General features: G+C 27.2%; 1 protein-coding gene across 2 annotated transcripts; it reads left to right on the plus strand.

Annotated features, from left to right (window-relative positions):
* The first annotated feature begins 622 nt into the window (after positions 1-622).
* Positions 623-18,836, plus strand: LOC132919743 (eukaryotic translation initiation factor 4B). 2 transcript variants are annotated; one of them, XM_060981553.1, is made up of 12 exons: positions 623-881; positions 4,412-4,522; positions 5,181-5,362; positions 10,358-10,468; positions 10,727-10,883; positions 11,525-12,004; positions 12,085-12,346; positions 14,247-14,486; positions 14,561-14,886; positions 14,948-15,008; positions 15,069-15,102; positions 17,036-18,836. In XM_060981553.1, exons 1-12 carry the CDS (start codon positions 875-877, stop codon positions 17,081-17,083), a joined length of 2,019 nt encoding a protein of 672 aa, XP_060837536.1. In that variant the 5' UTR covers positions 623-874; the 3' UTR covers positions 17,084-18,836. The 2 variants fall into 2 exon arrangements, with proteins under 2 accessions (XP_060837536.1, XP_060837537.1); XM_060981554.1 differs by lacking the exons at positions 623-881; positions 4,412-4,522; positions 5,181-5,362 and adding an exon at positions 8,003-8,141.
* Positions 18,837-22,840: the final 4,004 nt, after the last annotated feature.

A 22,840-nucleotide genomic window follows, 5' to 3' on the forward strand; every position in this document is an offset into this window, starting at 1 on the left:
TTTTATATTGCTCTTTAGCCGACATGAAGTAATGTTCTTGCCCCTCTTCGATCATACGTTTTGGAGTTTTTCATTATTTAGGTAGTTTGACTTCGCATAAACCTAGCTCTTCGGATTAGTTATTTATATCTTCCCATAATTGGTCAAAAACAAAAAACCTGATTTTCGTCTTTCTTCTATAGAAATTATGATAGCTTGAAAATGCAAAGATTTTTTTTGTAGTTTCGAACTTTAATATCATAACTTGAAACACGAAATAAAAATCAAATCTATGAAGTTGTTTCAATTTGAATATAAATGTCATGCATTAGGCATTATACATATAATCATTTAATTAAATGTTCTAAAAAAAAAAAGAAAATGAAAAATTTTAAAAAAACTAAAAAAGCGTTAGTTATAATTGCGGTATCCATGGTATATATAGGTTATAAATGTATAATGTTTGTATGATTATTTTGAACCATCGTCTTCCGACCAAAGAGTTTTATAAAGAAATATCGAACCTCTTTGGTCTCTGTGAACACGTTTTACATAACAAGCAATGATTTGGTGCCGTGGGTTCTCATTGCTCAACGCTTGGCAAGACAGGTACCTCCCCCTCCTAGCAATCCCCACCAGCATCCATTCTGATAGTTTCCCTGAGCCCGTGCGTCACAAACACACCGACGTCCGCAACCGCCTCGTTCATTTTCTCCTCACACGGCGTCAACGGTGTATTGCCGTAGCCGTTCAAACGAATAAAAACTGCACGAACGCGGTTTAACGTGTTACGAGTTTGTTTCGTTTGCAAAAGTCTGCGTCGCCACACTTGGGAGTCTACCAGTCGTCAGCGTTCCATACACTCAACGTCATCCGCACAATCGTTACAACAACCATGTCGAGTAAGTATTTTCCCTGTGTGGTCATTTTTGTCTGGCGTTTAACTGAGATATATGTCAAAATATCCGTCGGTTGAACGGACGCCCACCCGTTAAACGCGTCGTATTGAAAGGCGTCGGTGGCGGCATTGACGCGCTCAGGCGCTCACGGTTATCGCGCGATTCGCATGTCTAAGATCTAACCATAGTGCCATTGGCCGTGACCACGTTTGTCCAAGTACGGCCTCCGAACCATCGCCTGACCATAGAGAGCTCCGTCCTTATGAATTAATTTCAATCGATCGATAGACCGTTTCAACAGGATTCCGCATTGAAATCCCGTTCACGTGTTTTACACGCATCGTACGATGTTTTATCACACATCCGATGATAACAGGTCAATGGCTTCCGCGCGCATCGTCTGATGTATCCGCCTTACATCAAGCTATTTCGCGCCCGCCCGACGTTTGAAGCGTTTTGCAACACGTTCGATTTGTCTACTCTTGTCACCAAGGGAGTGCCCCCCAGAGCCCCGTCACTCGTCAGTGTCCGGTCAATGTCGCATGGCGTAATGTGAGGTTGCTGTGGTGGGGGTGAAGCGACCGTTACCTCTCAATCCTCCTACCATACCCCTTCCGTTCGTATGTCATGGCAGTCCTTTTTTATCTATCGATACGTTTTGTTACATAATGATATCAATTATGGTGTCTTGTCTTGTGAAGATAAACTCATTCAGAAGAAATAAGTTTAAGCTTTGTACAACCATGTAACTGGTGGATTTATTGGTTTTTCATCTAACTGTCTATTGGCCAGTTCCTATTAAAATGTCTTACCTATTCTCCATTGACATTTTTTATTAAATTTTCTATGTATGACTGTTCTTACTGTTTAACATTGTCAAATATTTTTACAAAATTTTCCTTGTATTGTAAATAATTTGATCTTAATTATATTTTTTTCTATATATTATATAATTCAAAATGCACATAATTTTGATTTACATATGACAAGCATTTGGATCATCAGATTGAATTTTTTTTTAATAGCTAACAATACATTCTTAAATATTTATTTACCCCTTATTTACTCATCTGTCCATTCTATGTATGTAGGGTATCTTTTAATTATTTGATTGAGTACTGTACAATAAATACTATTGATAAAGCCAGCTAATATAATATGCATATATACTTAATTGATCATTATTTTTAGTTTACTGATCACCAAAACTATTCTGTGGCCGATTGCTTGTTTCGTATAAGCTATGTACCTGTTATTTTTTAACTTTCTTTGTGTTTGTTTATATTTTGATTTACACATTTAATTTCCAATTGAATAAAATAATTTATAAAAATCTTAATTATCTTGACATTACCTAGTAAACTAAATTTTGCTTTCTTTAGTGAGGGATCAGTCCATTTTGATTAATCGATCAATCCGGAATGTTACATCTATTCATTTAAAAAATATATATAGTAGTTTATTTCCTATTGATTTCATAATCAAAAAATTTTTGTTTTATGGTTATTAATAACTAATATCTTCCTAAAAGCACCAAATTGTACTTGTATTGTCACTTTGGCCGTCAAATGGAAGTAAATTAAATTTTACTTTCTTTAGTGAGGGATCAGTCCATTTTGATTAATCCATCAATCCGGAATGTTACATCTATTCATTTAAAAAAAATATGTACAGGAGTTTATTTCATAATTTAAAACTATTTGTTTTATGGTTATTAATAACTAATATCTTCCTAAAAGCACCAAATTGTACTTGTATTGTCACTTTGGCCGTCAAATGGAAGTAAATTAAATTTTACTTTCTTTAGTGAGGGATCAGTCCATTTTGATTAATCCATCAATCCGGAATGTTACATCTATTCATTTAAAAAAAATATGTACAGGAGTTTATTTCATAATTTAAAACTATTTGTTTTATGGTTATTAATAACTAATATCTTCCTAAAAGCACCAAATTGTACTTGTATTGTCACTTTGGCCGTCAAATGGAAGTAAATTAAATTTTACTTTCTTTAGTGAGGGATCAGTCCATTTTGATTAATCCATCAATCCGGAATGTTACATCTATTCATTTAAAAAAAATATGTACAGGAGTTTATTTCATAATTTAAAACTATTTGTTTTATGGTTATTAATAACTAATAACTTCCTAAAAGCACCAAATTGTACTTGTATTGTCACTTTGGCCGTCAAATGGAAGTAAATTAAATTTTACTTTCTTTAGTGAGGGATCAGTCCATTTTGATTAATCCATCAATCCGGAATGTTACATCTATTCATTTAAAAAAAATATGTACAGGAGTTTATTTCATAATTTAAAATTATTTGTTTTATGGTTATTAATAACTAATATCTTCCTAAAAGCACCAAATTGTACTTGTATTGTCACTTTGGCCGTCAAATGGAAGTAAATTAAATTTTACTTTCTTTAGTGAGGGATCAGTCCATTTTGATTAATCCATCAATCCGGAATGTTACATCTATTCATTTAAAAAAAATATATATAGTAGTTTATTTCATAATTTAAAACTATTTGTTTTATGGTTATTAATAACTAATATCTTCCTAAAAGCACCAAATTGTACTTGTATTGTCACTTTGGCCGTCAAATAAAAGTAAATTAAATTTTACTTTCTGTATTGAGGTATATCAGTCCGTTTTGATTAACCCGTCATTGGTATCGAGTGAGCTCACCTCGTTGTTTTTCATCGTTATTATATAATGAACATAGAATATTGAAACTATTACTTAATTCTTTATATTTTAGTTATTTACAAAAAATGTTCTTACAATTTTTCTTAATCATAGGTATTTCAAAAATATTTTTTTATTTGGTTTTTATTTTATATGATCATTTTTTATACATAATAATGTAATAATATTATCATTACTATTCATTTTTCATTATTAAAAAATGTGTCAATATTACCTATATACAACGCACATATATGGATAATGCTAACATTGATAACATTGCATGTCAATATCTAATCAAGAAATATTTATAAAATTATTATATTTACAAAAGTATATTAATTAGACACATGTCAATTAAAGGTTTAAATAGTATCAGATGAATCAAGTAAATAAGCGAGTAGTTCTCAAAAATACTTGTTAGGTGAGCGCCGCGATATTAATAACGGGTTAATCCTTAAATCCAGAATGTTACATTCATTAATTTTTATCAATATATTGAATTTTTTATTTTATGCCAGTATATTATACTGGTTGTTATTAAAATAATATTCTCGATAATTATTTAAATCAAGAAATTATAAATAGTGTATTATTCAGCATTAGCTATTGTTGGGGGCTCTATTGGTGGTTTTAGACTGGACATAACATGGGTTATTTTGTTTTTAAAAAAAGATATTTGAAAACAAAATAAGTGAGGGGAAGAAATGTGTGATATCTTAATCTATTATTATAGGTCTTTGTACTACAAAAAATTATAATCCGCTGGTGTATATTTTATATTTGTTAAATGTATTAAGTACCTAAATAATAATTATTTTTATTGAAATTTTATTATAGGCAAAAAGAATAAAAAGCAGAAGTGGATATCAATAGAAACAGAAGTTATTTCAATTGCTAGCGGTACATGCTGGGCAGATGAAGCAGAAAAAGAACATAATGGAAAACATGGTACATCTCTTTTCTTTATTGTACAGTTTAATATGTGTAAATACATTATTGTTTCAAAACTTGCCTTATGATGAATTTTTTAGAGCTTATCCTCGTTTATTTAGTTGCTTAAGCTTCTTAACGAGAGTAACATCAGTCAACAAGAATCTTGCTTCAGGGGTTCACACTCTGAGTACTCTGTTACTTTATAACCCCGGGAAGGTCTGAGACAAAATCGCAAACCCTCCAGCCGGGGGCCTTCTTGACAAAGTTGGGCAGGAGAACCAGAAATTGGCCCAGTTCTAAGATTTTTAAGTCTGAGATGCCACTGGTTGAGACTATAATTTTGGGTACTGTTGGAACCTCCTGTGATTCGCATTTTTAGTTCAATTTGCAAGGTTCTAGCTATGCTAGTATAACTCAATTCAGACTAATCTCTTGTTGACTGTTAATCTCTAAACCTGAGGGCTTTTTATTTAATATTTATTATTGATGTCATTTTTTTTGCACAATTTCTTTAGAATTTGTTTTAGTTATTATCACTATTCATAATCAACATGTTCTGTTTTACCTAGAAATATTCATAATATAATGATATTGAGATGAAAATACTATTTTTGTTAATACTGACAACTTGTATATATTATATCATGTTAAAAACTATTTTTTTTTTGCGTAGGATTTGCTGGTTTTGGATTTGAACCTAAGCCATTAAACCTTCCTAAGGCACCAAGAGCAGCATGTGAATCTATCATAGATGAAAGCACTGTGCCTCAAGAAGGACCGTTCTTGGTTCATATGTCAAATTTGCAGTTTGAAATTGATGAAGATGATATTTCAAATTATTTTAAAGGACTCAAGGTAAATTATTTGTCTTGAGTATATAACAAAAAAAGTACTTAATTATTTTATACTCCCGGTAAAACAATATTTATTTGGTATATCCTATGGCAGTGTTTCTCAACCTTTGTATTATGGCGACACACTATTAAAAATGTTCATACTTTGTGACACACACAAAAAAAAAATAAGAACAATACCTATTAATTTTTGTAAATATAGTGTCAACAAGGTTCGTGCATTTAATATTAGTACTTCCCACGACACGTTTGGACTTATTCGACGACACACTGGTTGAGAAACACGTTCTATGGAACAAATTTTATTCAGCCCGCAGACAAAGAATAAATAACACATATTACGACAACATTATGTGTTATTTTTGTTAAATATTATTGGTTTTTAAATAATTTTTAAAGTTTTGATGGCCTGCAAAAAATTTTTAGATTTCTTATATGGCCCTTCAAAAATATTAATTGGTGACACCTTTAGTATATTCTATGATTTGATCTTAATAAATAATAAATGTATTAAATAAATATACTCCATTAAAAATAAGATAATTACTATGCGGCTAATTTATTTATAGTGGTATGGTTTTATTCGGGTTTTCAATCAGGAACCCATTAATGTAATCAGCTGTTGCTGCCAGATACTAATCTTATTTTTAATAGTGTTCAATAATACAAAACATTGAACAGTTTTGATAATTATAAATTATATTTAAATACATCAGTATTGTCTAAAGCTAAAAAGTTTTTATTATATAACTCAGATATTTTTATTTGAAATATTAGGCAATTTGCACAGAGTTGATGATATTATTGTTATCAATAATTATTTGCAGAAACTGTGCTATATTAATTTTTCTTTAGACACCATATTATTGCTGATAAATGCTATAAATGGTCGCAAAGTAAAATACAGTTTCTAGAATAAATATTATTTATACTTTGATAAAATTGATTCTATATTTATACAGTACAGCATAATAATTATGAAAAAAAAAATAATAACATGCACAGAGTTGATAATCTTATTGCTGTCAATAAGTATTTTGCAGAAACTATGCTAAATCAAATTTTCTTTAGACACTATTTTCTGTTAATAAATGCTTAAAATGGTCGCAAAGTAAAAGATAGTATAAGTTATGCTATTTAATAGCTTTCTGTTATAATAGTTAATATGATTAATTTTAAGTCTATTTAAAACGTTTTATGTTACAAATATTTAACTAAATTACTGCTAACAAAAAACATGCAGGTTTTTATTATAAATAGATAAGATTTTTTGTTTAAATATTAATTTATAATTAATTTTGATAATTATCTAAATAAAGTTTCATGGTGATAGCAGATGAGATTCTAAAAGTAATACATATAAAATTCAACTGAATGTCAAGTTTTAATACATTACATTTTCATGAATAAATCTGCAAGTCTACCACTTTTTTGTTTAATAAGTACTTCAAATCATATAAATCACTTTAGTTTCTGAAAGTAGTGATTTTTACAATGGCAGTATTTATTAATAAGTAATAACAAAAACATGATATAATGGTTTCTTAATATATCAATATATAATATTTTCTGCATAAATGAATTAATAAACTAATACATTACTAATAGTAACTTACATTTCAAAATATCCTTAGAAGTAGACGTTGACACAGTGATTTTCTATTTCTGGTAAAAATAATTTCCATGTTATGTAATAATTTACTATTGAATTTAAATTTAATAGATTCATTACAGTGACAATGTGAACCAATACATAATATATAGCAGAATGGTTTTCAAAGTTTTTTTTTTAAATTTAGTGTAGACATTACTGAAATAATAAACAATTATAAGTTATACTTTTTCAATTATTTTAATATTTTGTCCTACCAGTATTTATCTATTTGATTTGTAATGCTTAACTTACATAATATAACTTGCATACATGATGAATCAAAGGCGAATATTAGCATGTGGAGTTCCTTTCACTTGTTTGTGTTAGTTGAACCAATGTTATATGTATATAATTCAATAATTCTGATACTTATTAATTGAAATGATTATAGATAAGATTATATGATTTATAGAGATCAATCAATAATGTAATTTGCTTTTGCTATAAATAATACCAAGATTTTTTTGGTAAAAAATGTTTTTAAGATGTTTGCCCACATAAAGCGATATGTGAACACAAGAGTAATCTTCGCTGTTAACTTTCATTGTTTCTCACAAATGAAAATTAATCAAGTTTATTAGTCCATACTTACACATATTTTACAACGGTGAGTGCGGTTTACTCTCGTGATTCACTTCCCACAAGAATGCTGTTTAATTGATAAACAAGTACTTACACTTTCTGGTATCTATACAAATTTAGAAATGCCCAGCTTGAAAAATGTTCAATTAGTCAACACCAGTAGCACCTGTCATCCTAAGTGATATTGGTTCTACGTCAATTTTATACTTTAATATTTTAAATGCAAGAAAATTACATACATCAAGTTGTATTGTAAATGATTCCATAATTCCTATTTTTAAGGTTCTATGATACATTTGATATATTATATGGATTTGCATTGTAATAAAGAAGCGTGATAAAATCCTATTGTCAATTTCTCTGGTTGTCAATCTTTAATAGTCTTCTAAATTTTTAAGGGTTTCAGTAGAAAGCGGAGTTTGTTGTTGAACTTTAAAAATTTTGGATAAACAACACCTTGATTATCAAAGAACAGTGTTTACATCAGTTTCCAGCAAATACAAGAACTTTTTTCTAGTGCATTTCCACTTCTCAGACTTTTTCTGTAAGCTTTTTTTTATATACTGGAACGCTTCTCTGTTAATTTGTACTAGCTTATAATTTTTTTCTAACCATACAAACTTGATTACTGCGCTAATTTTAGGGCCAAGCCTATCAATACTGATGTCATTATTTGTAAAAAGAAGATATGTGAAACTTACAATTGCATTTTTTATATACTTTATTATAGCCATTCAAGCTTTCTCTATTTTTAGTCTTATAAAACCATTTACCATCAAAATATCTGTGATAATTTTTACAGAAAAATAGTTAATTTTATTCATAAAATAGGTTCCTATTTGCACCATTAAATCTTTGATTCTAGATGTCATAGTTAATCAACAACTAGGATCATGTAACTAAAATAAAGTTCATTATTTTCTGTGTCTCTACTAATGATAAGTTTACTGTAATTATTATTTTGTATATTATCCTTAAATTAAATAAATAATTACTATTATTAATTTTACTTAAAATTTCAGTTTCATTCAATATTTCGATTTTAATACTTTTTAAACTGTAATCCTTTTCATGACTGAATCAATGAATTAGTTGGTCGTCTTTATTTTGTTTAATATTATCCTTAATTATTTCATATTTTTTTTTATATAATTAACATTAAAGTTGATTTGGTATTGTTTTTCACTTTTTTTTTTTGTGCCTTATTTAATAGACGACCTAAAAATATAAACTACATATTAACACATTCTGTGTGTAGTTTTACAGTATACATTTTTCCTAGATATATAATTTTAAATAAATTCTTTTTGACTTATGGATTAGTTATTACATTCATGTAATACACTTGGTCTCTTGATAAAATTTCGATTATGAAAAACCGAATTTTAGTAATATTATTATTATTATTATTTAATATTTATGGTACAGTCAACAGTGTTAATGTATAGTAAGTATAATTGTATAACTGATAACAGTTATATTTCATTTTTGTTGGCTGTGGGAAATGCATTGATATTCCTTGTGGCTTATAATACATGTAGAAATGTGGACAATAAACATAATTATTGCATTAATAAATAATATTGCTTCATGATATTATTTTGTGCCAGTTATCATTGTTGATCAATAAAATGAATTTAATCAACAAAAAAATTTGAATATAATATATTAAAATATTTTGGCTTTGATTTTTAAACTCGTAATTCAAAAACTACAAGAAAAAAAACATCAATTTTACATTCCTGGCAAGTGCCTACCTTCCCAGACTCTTGCTCTGACCGGCCCTAACTAATTTTAATGTTGACCAAAACAATAGTAGTAACCACAATAGTCAACTGATGAGCTTCTCTACTAACATTCAATTTAAAATTCAAAAATTTGAGAGGATAATAGAGTAAGTGTTGCCACCAAAGATTAGGTTAGCTTTAAAAATAATTGATTGAAAAAAAAATATGTGATACAATGCAATTTAATTTTTAAATGACACTCATATTTATTTATTTGAATCTTCTAGTCTAATATTAATTTTGAATAAATTAAATAAGAAATATAATAACAGTTTCATTAGTGTTTCCTTTAGTTTATAATGCTTATTTTAATGGCACATCCATTATATACTTACATTTATAATGATATTCATTGTATGACAAATGAACATGAGTAGTAATCACAATAAAACGCTAATAAATATTGTTATCAATTGGTTTGATCCAGTTAGTTTAGGTTAACATTATATAATATTATCGAAATTTTGCTATTATAAATTGTTAATGGATACAAATATTATTTTGATTATATAAATTTTTATTCTTGTTATTTATTATTCATATCATTTTCATCATCTTCTAATTCCTTCTTCTTTTTACTCTGAAAATTATTTCCAAAAATTAAATAATATATATTATATACTATTAGATAGATTTGTTATATTTTTACCTTGTGTTTCATAAAAGTACTGTATAATCAGATCCTGCCTAATTTTTTAGTGAATTTTATCTGTTCTTATATAAAAATGACTTGAAAACATAAAAAATAAAAATGTTATATTTTTAATTCCTTGATGTATGAAATGAAGTTTGTGGTTAGAAAGTATTGTTATCAGAAAAAAATGTAATTTGCATTTAAATTTGTTCCCTAATTATTATTATCATACTGCTTGGGTATTTTTTTTATTATATCCGAGTGTGTATTTAATAAATTATTATTTTTTATCATTGCATTAAATTATTAATAAATTGACTTATTATATGTTTAAAATAGATTAACAACATTAAATTACCACGTAATGACAATGGCCGCAATAAAGGATTTGGATATGTAGAGTTTGAAGAGCGAAAAGAACTAATTACTGCACTTGGAATGGAAAATTTGGTAAGCTTAAAAGTGTATTATCTAATATGTATTTTTTACTATAAAACGAAGAAAAATATCTTCTAAAAAAGCACCAATATAATACATTTAATTAATTATATCGGTCGTCAACGGAAGTATAGTAGTAGTATACATTCTTAGTGGAAAATTGATTGTTATGATCAATTTTTCAATCCAGGGTGTTACATTTTATTATAATTTGTAGATTTATTTAATTATCTCTTAAATAGGTTTTAATAAAAAATTAACTTAAATTAGATTCGTGGACGTCGTGTACGAGTTGAACTGGCTAGTGGTATGCAAGATTCTAGAAATGCTTTTCAAAGAGGCAGTCGCATGGGTATGGATTTTCCTAGTGATGAACCTGGTGATTGGCGATCGACTAACCGATCTTCAACTACTGATGATAGAGGAGGTAAATAAACTGCTTTTATTTTAGTAAAGCTTGTAAGTTGTAGTTGTGTCTTCATGTTCTTTAATAATATGCTGTAGAATCTAGAGTAAAGGTTCTCAACTTTTGAGTTCTACGCCCCCTTTCAAACTATTTTATGAGTTAACACCCCAACCCTTACTACTATAAGATTGATGTATGCATAATATATATATATATACATCATAACATACTTTAAGGTTGGTTATTGAATTAGTATGAATATAACCAATGAAGTTTTTTTAATATTTTATGAATTTATATTTGCATAAAAAAAAAAGTACACCAACATGACAAATGAAATTTTTTCAACTTTTTCACGCCTCCTCTGAAATTTTGTCATGTCCCACTAGTGTTGTTGAGAACCCTTGCTCTATGTTTAAAACAGACGAAGCTAAAAAATTCAGTTTTTATAACAATGTAGTAATTTTATGATCCTAACAGTTTTCTACTGCTAATCACTTATAAATTAGGTTGTTATTTTTAATAACATAATTTAATATTTATTTGATATAGTATATTATGTGTATTATTTTTATAGTTAATAAATGATCATTTTTTGCATATTTTATAAATTTTCAACCCTTTGTTATTATTACAATAACCTAATAAGTTATTTTATTTAGGATTTACTAGGCGACGAGATGGTGGTGCTTTTGATAAAGACCATGATAGTGAACGAGATAATGGTCCTTGGAGAAGTGCCAGACGTACTGTTGATGACGATGTACCACGTAAACCATTTAGTGATCGTCGTTTTGATGATTCTGAAAGAAGACCTTTTAGTGACCGACGAAGTGATGATCCTGATGGTGGGAGAAGACCTTTTGGTGATCGTAGAGGAGATGATTCTGATGGTGGAAGAAGACCTTTTGGTGATCGTCGTGGAGATGATTCTGAAGGTGGAAGAAGACCATTTGGTGATCGCCGAGGTGATGATTCTGATAGTGGTAGAAGACCATTTGGTGATCGTCGTTATGATGATTCTGACAGTGGAAGAAGACCTTTTGGTGAGCGCCGTGATGATATCGAAGGTGGACGAAAACCATTTGGTGAATCTAGAAGAGGATTTGGTTTTAAACGAGATGATGATTTGCCTGATATTGGTAATTATTCATTTTTAGAATTAATATTTTCTAATGATAGTACTAGTACAAATGTATGAAATTTTAATATTATTTATCAGCTGGAGAAAATACTTCACAACCACAAGAACGCCCAAAGCTCATACTAAAGCCCAAGACTGTTGATCCAAATGCACCAACGACTGAAGCACCTAACTATGTAGCTGCATCATCTATATTTGGTGCAGCCAAACCCGTAGACACAGCAGCTAAAGAAAGAGAAATTGAAGAGAAACTTTTAGCTAAAAATGAACCAAAACCTCCTCAATCAGAATTGTCTGGTGCTTCCTCGGAAACCAGTTTAAATGAGGCTTCTGATAATAAGTAAGTTTTTATCTATTTTATGAAAAAAACCTATATTTTGTATTTCGCACATAATAAGTTCATTATGGTTATGTTACTATGGCAAATTAGAAAAAAAATTATTATTAATTATAATAAGTTTTTTTTGAAACAAGTTAAAGTAAGACTTCTAATAAGAGGGTTTTTTTTTATCTCTTATTGAAGTTTGTATATTTTATGTTAAAATATTTTAAATTACAGATATTAAATTTCAACTTAAAAAGGTGGGCAGATTTGTTGAGCGAAGAGCGCAGTGAGTGGACTCTGTCTCCTGGTTATTTTATAAAAGAGTTACTTGTTTAAATGATTAATATTTTCTCTTATTATACTAAAATTTATTATTTGACTTGTAAAAAAAGAAAATTTACAAATTTTAAAATTTATCTTTAGAACATCCATATTTAATATAAACATTAATGTAGAAGCTTAACAAATTTTATCCTATCCTTTGGGAAATTTTGGGATGAAATATTATAGAAAGTGTGTAGTAATTAATTTTTCAAATTATGAAAGAAGATAAGTTCTACTTTAATCCTTCCTAGTTAAAATATTATAATTAGGCTGATTTTTGATAGACCAAAAATAGTTCTTTATTATTTGGAATGAGCATTCAGCCAAAATTAAATGAGCAATCATAGTACCAGCTAAATTTAATTCTGTTTAGTTGACCTCCAATTTGCTCAATAAATTTAATTATTTTGAAGTTATAAAATTGTATGTACTATCCATTCAATTCATTACTAAATTTGTTCTGTCCAAACATCTGTTTCTAAAACAAATTTTACTTTAACAGTTTCTTGTATTATTTGGTAATATGTAGTTTTCTAGAACATATTTGTTTGAAATAATAATATTTAAAAATATATTTATCAAGAATACTTATACTATTATAATGGGAACAAATATTATCTGGAAATTAATTTGCAGATTAATATTTATAAATATTAATCAGGAAAAATAATATTAAAATTTGTATTCAAATACCAAGAAAGTATTACTCAAGAATTGTACAACTAATTAGGAGCAGTATTCCGAAATATCACTTTCCTGGGTTAGAAATACCATTGTATTTCTTTTTTAAATATTTTTCTATATTTTATTTAGATTTAATATAACACCCTAATTTTTTATATCTTGAAAAGTTATTTAAATACTTTAATTAAGTTGCATTATGTATACAAAAAGTATTGAATGAACAGATCATTCTAAATTATAATTATAAGATGTGTATAATATATATGACTGTGGATAACATAATATTTTATAAAGTTAAAAATCTACCTTATTCTTACCAAAAATTTGTTAATATCATTTAAAAATTATTTCTCAATGATTGGCTGATTTTTGACAGATCAAAAATAAAATTTGGATTTAGCATATTTTATCCAAAATTATAAGAGCAATGCAATCATAGTCAGTGGCTTACTAACGGGGGGGATAACCCCCCTCCCAAGTTCAGGTCTAAGTACGCCACTGGTCATAGTACCAGCTATTGTTAATTTTTTTTTTTGTTATTAGAAAAAATAAGTTTTATTTTAATCCTCCCTAGTTTAAATTAAAATTAGGCTGATTTTTGATAGACCAAGAATAGTTCTTTATTATTTGGAATGAGCAATCAGCCAAAATTAAACGAGCAATCATAGTACCAGCTAAATTTAATTCTATATAGTTGACCTCCAATTTGCTCAATAAATTTAAAAAAATTAATGCATCTTTTTGAATACGCTCAATTACATTTAAGTTAGTATTAGGGTTATAATAGATTTAACATTTCCTAAGCAAAAGTGGTAAAAATCAGCTATGAAATGTTATACATTTTGGATTTAAATTATTGGATAACCTTTTTTATATAACAGCTATCATAAATATCTTATTTTCTTAGGTGTCAAGAAGAAACAGAAGTAAAACCACCTACTAAGCCTAAAGCAGTTGAAACATGGAGGCGCAGAAGTCCACGTCGAACAAATGATGATGATCGTATACCTCGTCGAAGAGCTTCTCCTGAACGTAACCCTAGATATGAAGAAGCTCCACCACCCCGGGAAAATGCTTGGGAAAAACATTCTTTAATCAAAGAATCCTTGTCTTCCGAAGAAAATGTGTGCAATGGAACCCCAACAATGTATTAAAAACATTTATATTAATCAAAATGTATCTTAATACAATCTAAATATATTAATCAATTTTTATTTGTAGAGTGGAAGATGAAAAACCAAGACCAAATGTTTACATTCTACCAAATCTTCGTAAAAAAACTCTGGAAGAAACTGTGATATTAGATACAATAGAATCTGAACCTATTAGAGAAGAAACTTCCCCAGATTTAGATAAAAATGTTCCAGATAGAGCAGCTGATGGGTCAGAAATTGTTGAAACTATAGTTGTAGAAGCCCCAAATGATGTTAGAACTGACCCTGACGGCCAATCCAGTGAACCCGATGTAGTGAAAGACCAATCCGTTAACGAAGAAGATACAAATGATTCTGGGTTTATTGAATGTGGAAAAAATAGTTCTGATAAATGTAATTGTTTTTATTTAAATATTAATATAAAGAATAGAATAAAATGTTAATTAATTTTTAGATAAATCAAAAAAGAAGCCTAAAGTTGTTAAAAAGTTATCAGAAATAGAAGTTAAGAAGAAGTAAGTTAAAACAATTTAAAATTAATAGTTACTTTATTATTAATAACATTTAATTTACAGAGATCCTGTTATAACTAAGGAGCTAAAGAAATCTGTAAGTATAAATAGTACTTACATTTAATACAATTTTTCTTGCGAGTTTTGGGTAGAATAAAATCCAACCATATAAAAATCAGTGATATTTGAAAAATAAAATGTTTTTCTTATTAAAATTAATCTAAAAATATGTTTAAAAAATTTAAATAAGTGTTATTTTACTTTACCCATAATAGTTTTAAAATACAATCTTTTATTATTTGTTGAGTATGTTATTATGGATGTGTTGTCTCTGTCAACATACATAACAAATTTATTCTACCGGATTTTAATTATAGTTATTATTGAATTTATGAAAGAAAATTTAAGTTAGGAGTGGTGGGCATATCTGGATTTCAAAAATCTGAATTATTTGGACTCTTATTTTTTATATTCTAATAATTTTAATTCTACAACATATATTTCAAACATAGGTGTACCATATTTATTAATTTCATCATACATTATAAAATAGTCACATAAAAAGCAAATCCATAAAACCGGATAGTTCCAGATAAGAATTTTATTTAAATCCAGATTTGGATATTTGGATTTCATGCCCATCCTTAGTGGTTATACACTGTTTTTTGAGTATACATGTACATATTATTATAACCTGGGTACATGTACAAAAAATATATATTAAGATCCCAAGTTTTTATACACTGGTATTTTTACCAATATACCAGTGTTTAGTATTTATCTGCGAAGTAAATTTTTATTTGTTTGTTAATACATTTTTATTGGTTATTTTAATTATTATTTTTTCACATTTTCTTTTAAAATTGTCTAAATTTATTTATTTAGACATTATTCTATGACTGTTTCTAAAAAACAAAATATGTAATATTTCAACATAAAATTAATTAATGTAATGTAAGGTAATATCATGGTTATAAGTACAGGGGTAATGTCATAGTACACAGGTAGTATATACCCGTGGCGGATCCAGACCGAGATAACGGGGGAGCCGATTTTTAAAGGGCACATTAATTTTGATAAAGTATTTATTTAGGTACATTTATATGTTACTTTCCACAGTCTTGTACAGAATAAAAAAAAAAATATTTTTAAAATTGAATTGTAATTAGATAACGCTAATATAAACATTTGGTGAAAATGTCAAGTATTTACAATGATTCGTTTTTGAGTTACAGTAAAATTAAAAAATCGATTTTGCCGAATAGTGGTTTATGTAAAAATTTCCATTTTTCCGTTATGTTTTCAGGGTTTTCCTGGCGCTTTTGAAAACTACTGAAAATCTTTTTACTTTTGACCCCCCCTAAGTACCAACTAGATGAATATTTCTTTTCAAAGAGGAGCTGAAGTAAAAAATCAAAGCATTATTACTACTCTACAACATGATGACAGACACAAAAATGAAAAAAAAAACACATCTTTGTAGAATCAAATACATTCATCACTCCGTTCAGAATCTAAAAATATATCACTATAATTTTGTTACCCTTGAAGTATAATTACGTCAAAAACTAAAATCAGGGACAAGTGCATTTGCTATAATATTATCTATAGATAAACTTTATTAAGATCCGGTGTATATATTAATGTTTGAAGAACACAGATAACACATGGATATAGTGTTATCTTAAGACTTCAGGCTACAGCATAATAATACTATTAATTATAAAATTAAATAAATTGTTTTGAATGTTGTATAAGTCATAATTAAGTCTTAACATCAATTATAAAAACTTAAAACAATCTATATTCTGTTGTCCGCACATTAAAATAAACATTATTTCTGTGCATTCCTGTACAAAACCTAGGTATGAACCTTATTTATTCCACTATGGCAGGGTTGTACAGAATCGACAAATTCTATTGTTCGACACAATATAATTAATTGTCTACTACAAAATATTCTATGGTCTCCATTACTAATTATAGTATTCATTATTATAAATATTATAATTTGCCTTTTATTTTTTTAGACTAGTAATAAATTTGCTGCACTTCTTGATGACGGTTCCAACGAATAGAAAATACAGTTAATGTTTTATATTTTTTCATTATATTGTTATATTACTTATATTTAAGGATATATATATATATACATACATAGAGAAAGAGCTGAATATAAAATTGAAGACAGCCAACATATATCTTTCTTTATAATCTCTTTATGTTATATTCATTATATTAATGTCTGATAGAAATGTTTTTTAGTAAATGTAATTATGTGTTAATTTATGGTGATGCGCGACGTCTGTTGTTACACTACATCCATACAAATTTAAAGTGATACAAATTTAGACATCTTAATTTAACTAATCCTTTTTTTTAAACAGATCATGTGGTTTGCACAATTATTAAATACCACTGTACAAAATTAATTTTTTTTTTGTGATTTAAATTTAAATTTTTTTTCAATTTGTCGTCTAAACAATCCATAAGACTGCTTACTTGAATAAGTGAATTATAATTTTTTTTTATATACATAAATACTAGGTATTATGATAACAGACGCTCATTATTTATGTTAACAAGACTTTGACCAAGGACAAGTCACTGCCAATCTTTCTTTTAGCATCTTAATTTGTAAACATTTTTTAAATTTTGTTGGTGATTTGTGTATCAACAGACTTACACAATTATAGAATTAAAAATTAAATTCATCTATTATATATTCATATTTTGTAAGTATTATAATTTATAAAATAAATTTTAGATATTTTGTATATTTTACTCTTGAATGTATGCAGTCTTGTGATGTATTTATTATTTTTTTTTTTTTTAATTTTAAAACACTTATGTTTAAGTTTGTGAGTTTAATTAATTTTTGATACTGACTTGGTTTCAAAATATAATTTAAACTTATTTAATTATTTGTATTCTGTAAATAATAATGAATTGTAAAATATTAAATTAATATTTTTACTTTCTAGTAGATATTTTCAATTTACAATATCAAGACTATTGTATTTTTTGATTATTTAATCTGCTCGAGCAGTTTTAATGTTTAGTTAACTATAATTATTGTGCATTATTTATATAAAAGTGTTGTTCATTGGTATCCCTTTTTTTATTATTATTTGTTGAACTTATGTATATTACCGAAAACAATTGTTATTTAGTTAGTTTTTTCAAAAATAATACAAAAGTTTTCCTTTAAAATTTTAATGTAAAATGTTTAATAATTGGACAATACAATAATTATTTATACTGCCTTAGTGTTTCTCTAAATGTATCTACTTTATTTGTAATATTGTAAACATTAGTTTACTATGGATTATTATTGGAAATACATGTGATATTATCTATCAATTTTTTTATACATACATATACTGTAGGATTTTGTTTTTGTCAACTGATTCCAATTCAACATTTTTGGTTGTGCAATATAACTATTTAATCTTGCGTGAAATATATGTCATAGTTTTATTTTATTTGACATTTAGTTTTAAAAAAACTATTTCCTTGTTTAAATTTTTTTTATATTAACAGAAATGGGGATTAACTAGTAGTATTGCTTTGGACAGCTAGTTAGTTAAAAAAAAACCTAAGAAATATGTGACAACATGATAATTGTATTTAAATTATATAACTTAAAAATTAGAAAATTATGTAATTTATTGTTAATTATTGTCTGATATAGTAGAATGATATTTGGTACTCTGATGTATTTTTATATATATAAAAATACATAAATTAATGTATGAAATTTTTTAGTGCTAGTCCTGTTTATTTGTAAACAATGTGTGTTAAGTGTTGAATATATCGTTTTCCCTCACAGTTATTGTCTTAGTATGTTCACTAAATAATTTTAATTTTTTGAATGGTTAGATAATGACATGAATCAAAGCCCATTTTACATATCGTATGTATGCTGATGAAAATGTGACTAATTCACGTGGTCGTGTATCATTAAAGCTGAGTGGAAATATTGAGGTTTTGCTTTAGTGCCTATAGTCAACATCTATCATTTAAAATTTAATATAAGTAATCAAAATGAGAGTGACATTTTTCATGGGTATTATTATTTAAAGACAAATAGTTGGAAAAAATTGTGCAAAAAGACTTGCAATCCTCAATGTTATTTGATGTCTGAGAGCACAAAGAAAATTATTAATTATTGGATGTTCATTAGAAGTTTTGACAAACTATTGTATAAACTTGAACAACATTTAGAACATTCTTAATGTATTGGAGTACCAATAACTCCAGTAGACCGATTTTGTGTAACATTGTCACGTTGAGGTAAGCTTGTTTTAAATTTTAATTACCTATATATTAGTTATAATTAAATAATGTTAGGTTATATATAATTAATTGTAGGGAACTATTTAACCAAACACAAATAATGATGTTTAGGTACATAATAATTAATAATAGTTCAAAATATAATAAATGATTTATTATAAATAAAAATATTTTCATATTTATAACTTAAGAGGACCGTACCTGCATGTGTTGTCTCTGTCTTACAAACGTACATCATAACAAAATTTCATTCAGCAGAATACATTTTGTAATGTTAGCTTTAATATTGGAGTAAATTTACCTATTATCAAATTCAAAGGTAAGGATATTATCTAGACAATTACAATATATACTTTTAATGATATTGTTATTTTAAATTGAGTTTCAGCTATGTAAAATATAGCAACTTTAAAATGTGCATAACTCACTTAAATAATAATATAAATAAAATCATATGTCATTGTCTAAATAATATTCTTACCTTTAAATTTGATAATAGGTAAATTTACTCTAATATTAAAGTTAACATCACAAAATGTATTTTATTAAACGAAAATTTGTTATGATATACGTTATTAAGACAGAGATTACACATGGAGATAATGACGTCCTCTTATAATAATATAAAATTATGTACCTATTATAATTTGTGTTATCCATATTAAGAGAACGTCTCACCCACAGAGCCCAACTTAGAGGGGTGCTAGGGGGACTGCAGCCCCGGGCCCCTTTAATATTTAATTATTAAAATAGCACTGTGAAATTTTGTGATATTGCTTATGTAGGTAGTTTACCTTTCAGTCTACAATTTATCTTTCATACATTTTGTTGGTCAGTTTCGCATCATTAGTACAATATTGGTACATTAGTTGTTAGTATTCCGTCGACTGTCGTAGTGATGTTAAATTTTATTAAATTAGTTTTTAGTCGAATTTATGAGTTCTGTTCGTTACTAGTGTGTGCCAAAAACTATAGAAATTTGAAAATGTCTGAGAAAAAAAGGATTCATCTCAATGGTTATACTAAACGAAAATTAAAGGAGGCCAAAGATGCAGTAAGCAATTTACCTAAATTAACGATTTTTTTTAAACTTTCAACAGCGCAAACGAAGTAACTAACACACTTCATTTTTCAGATCTAATTCAAAAGTTTAGTGAACTAAAATCTAGAAAAAAACCATTGTCTTTAATTCTAAATCATGTAAACTTTTTTATTATTTACATTGACCATGTTGAAAAATGCATTACCACTTTGAATTTGTGTACAATGTACATGATGTTTATCAATAAACATTTGTTTAAATTAAAAACTGTATCTACATCTACACTTCTTTACTTATATAATATTTTATAATTTTAATTTTATCGTTTTATTTATATTAATTATCATTAAATAATTACTTATAGACGTATAGTATAATTTATTTATAATCTTATAAAATAAATTGAATATAAAAAATCCATATAGCAAAAAGACTGCACTTATAATTTAAGTTGATAATTTAGAATTAAGATAATAATTAATTTTGGAGCCTCATCAAAAAATTAGACCCGGGCCCTAAAATTTCTAAGTTGAGCTCTACTCATCCGCATGTGTTGTCTCCGTCTTACACAAGTATCACAGACTATTCACAGTACATTTTCGTTCACCAATTTTCAATAGTGTGCTTTTAGTTTTAATATTAGAGTGAATTAACCTATTATCACATTTTTATGTAAGAACATTATCTGTGTTCTTTAGTTGGCTTTTTACGATATTTTAATTTTTAAGTGAATTTTGTGCATTTTCAAATATTTAATAATTTCATACTCATAACTCACCTAAAAATTCTTATTACAAATCTTATTTATAAATTAAATCAAAACATCCTTTTTTTATAATTATATTTAAAATAAATTGATATTGGATATATATATATATATATATATATATATATATTATATCAATTTCATATGGAATTGTAAAAAATAAAACAACAAATAACGCTAATTTTCAATTGGGTACTTTTTTAGTTATTTATAAAATAAAAATTAAGTTATTTATTGTATTTCAGAGTTTATTGGTAAAACCTGTGAATACTGTTGTTGATATAGAAAATAAAAAGGATCGTTGTGATTTATGATACATAGGAGGATGACTGCACTTTTGAGTGACCGGAATCATTTTTTATTTTTATTATATTGTTAATATTAGTACTTATAATATAAGAACGAAAAAGAAGTTTATGATCTATATAAAATTGATAGTTGGTAATAAAGACTCAAAAAGAGATTTGTGCTCATCTTCTATCGATGTCTGAGTTGTCTCTAATGGCCGCAAGAAATTCTTCAAAATTGTTTTTTTGCTATTGACGAACATTTTTTTCCTCACCCAAGGATCTCTATCAGATGAAGTAAGTAACATTTATTTAATGTCTTCTAAAAAATCATCTTCATCACTGAAGTCATAGTTAATAACTTCGATATCCGAATTTTAATTGGAGCTAAAGTTAGAGTACGTCCTGAAAGTTGTATTTCAATATTTGTATATATCTCCCACATAATATAATAGGAACAAAGATACTCCGTATTTCCACGATTACAACTTATATTATGTGGGGGATAGAGAAAACAAATGCTGATGTAGTGACCTCTTAATATACCAAAAGCTAAGCTTATATATATTAACTATAAAATTATAAGACCATTTTCGACGACTGCAGGCGTTCCTTTATCCGAAGCAACGAGTAACGACGGTCTGCAAAATAGATTTGGACGGTGCGTCTCCGCTAGATTACATATTATAGTTCCTCCGCGATATCGACGTTCTCATCTCCTTCGTCTATGCTGTTTTCAATGGTTATTGTTTTTAATGGTTATGGATTTATTTTAAATCTCGCGGAAGACATCATATAAGAAAGAGTTGCAGTTATCATTATGTTTTCTTCGATTGAAGCCTCAACAGTTGCGAATGTGTAGTGTACACGTCTTGAACTTTGAATTGCAAATATCTAAACTTAATTGGAGTATCATCGAACACCGTGGTGGTGGATAAATTTTCCGGACGACAAGTACTGAAGCGTCGTTTATTAGTTTATTACTACTAATAATCCACTAGCCAGCGAGTACCTACCTATATTACTCGTTAGTCGTTCATCAATTCTAATCAGTCGACATTAGGATTTCATGGGCCTGTTTATTTTTCTAAACACTATGATTATTATTTATTGATATATAATATTAGTGATATTACCTATAGTATATAGTATTATAATAATTTACCGAGGATTTCGAATATTTCGATTTATATTTTATTCGTTTTAAAATTTTAGGTGGTCTTTTTTATTTTATTTTTAAAATGTTTTAATGTTTCCATCACTATTTTCAGTTTTGTTTCATTTCAAATTTCAATATCCAATGTTTTATAACTTATTTTCACTTTCATCGTCACTTTCGACTTCAATACGAAGTTTTATTATATCTATTGACTATAATATAAGATCTATTCAAATTTCAAAGTTCATATTGGCAGACAATGAGACAACGATATTAGAATCT

This window comes from Rhopalosiphum padi, chromosome 2 (genome assembly GCF_020882245.1).
Source record: "Rhopalosiphum padi isolate XX-2018 chromosome 2, ASM2088224v1, whole genome shotgun sequence".
NCBI classification, from domain to species: Eukaryota; Metazoa; Arthropoda; class Insecta; order Hemiptera; family Aphididae; genus Rhopalosiphum; species Rhopalosiphum padi.

Bases quoted from the DNA above. Each gene is read 5' to 3' on its own strand.
- LOC132919743 (XM_060981553.1), top strand. The intron at 14,887-14,947 runs GTAATTGTTTTT...ATTAATTTTTAG, and splicing joins AAAAAATAGTTCTGATAAAT to ATAAATCAAAAAAGAAGCCT. The intron at 15,103-17,035 runs GTAAGTATAAAT...TTATTTTTTTAG, and splicing joins CTAAGGAGCTAAAGAAATCT to ACTAGTAATAAATTTGCTGC.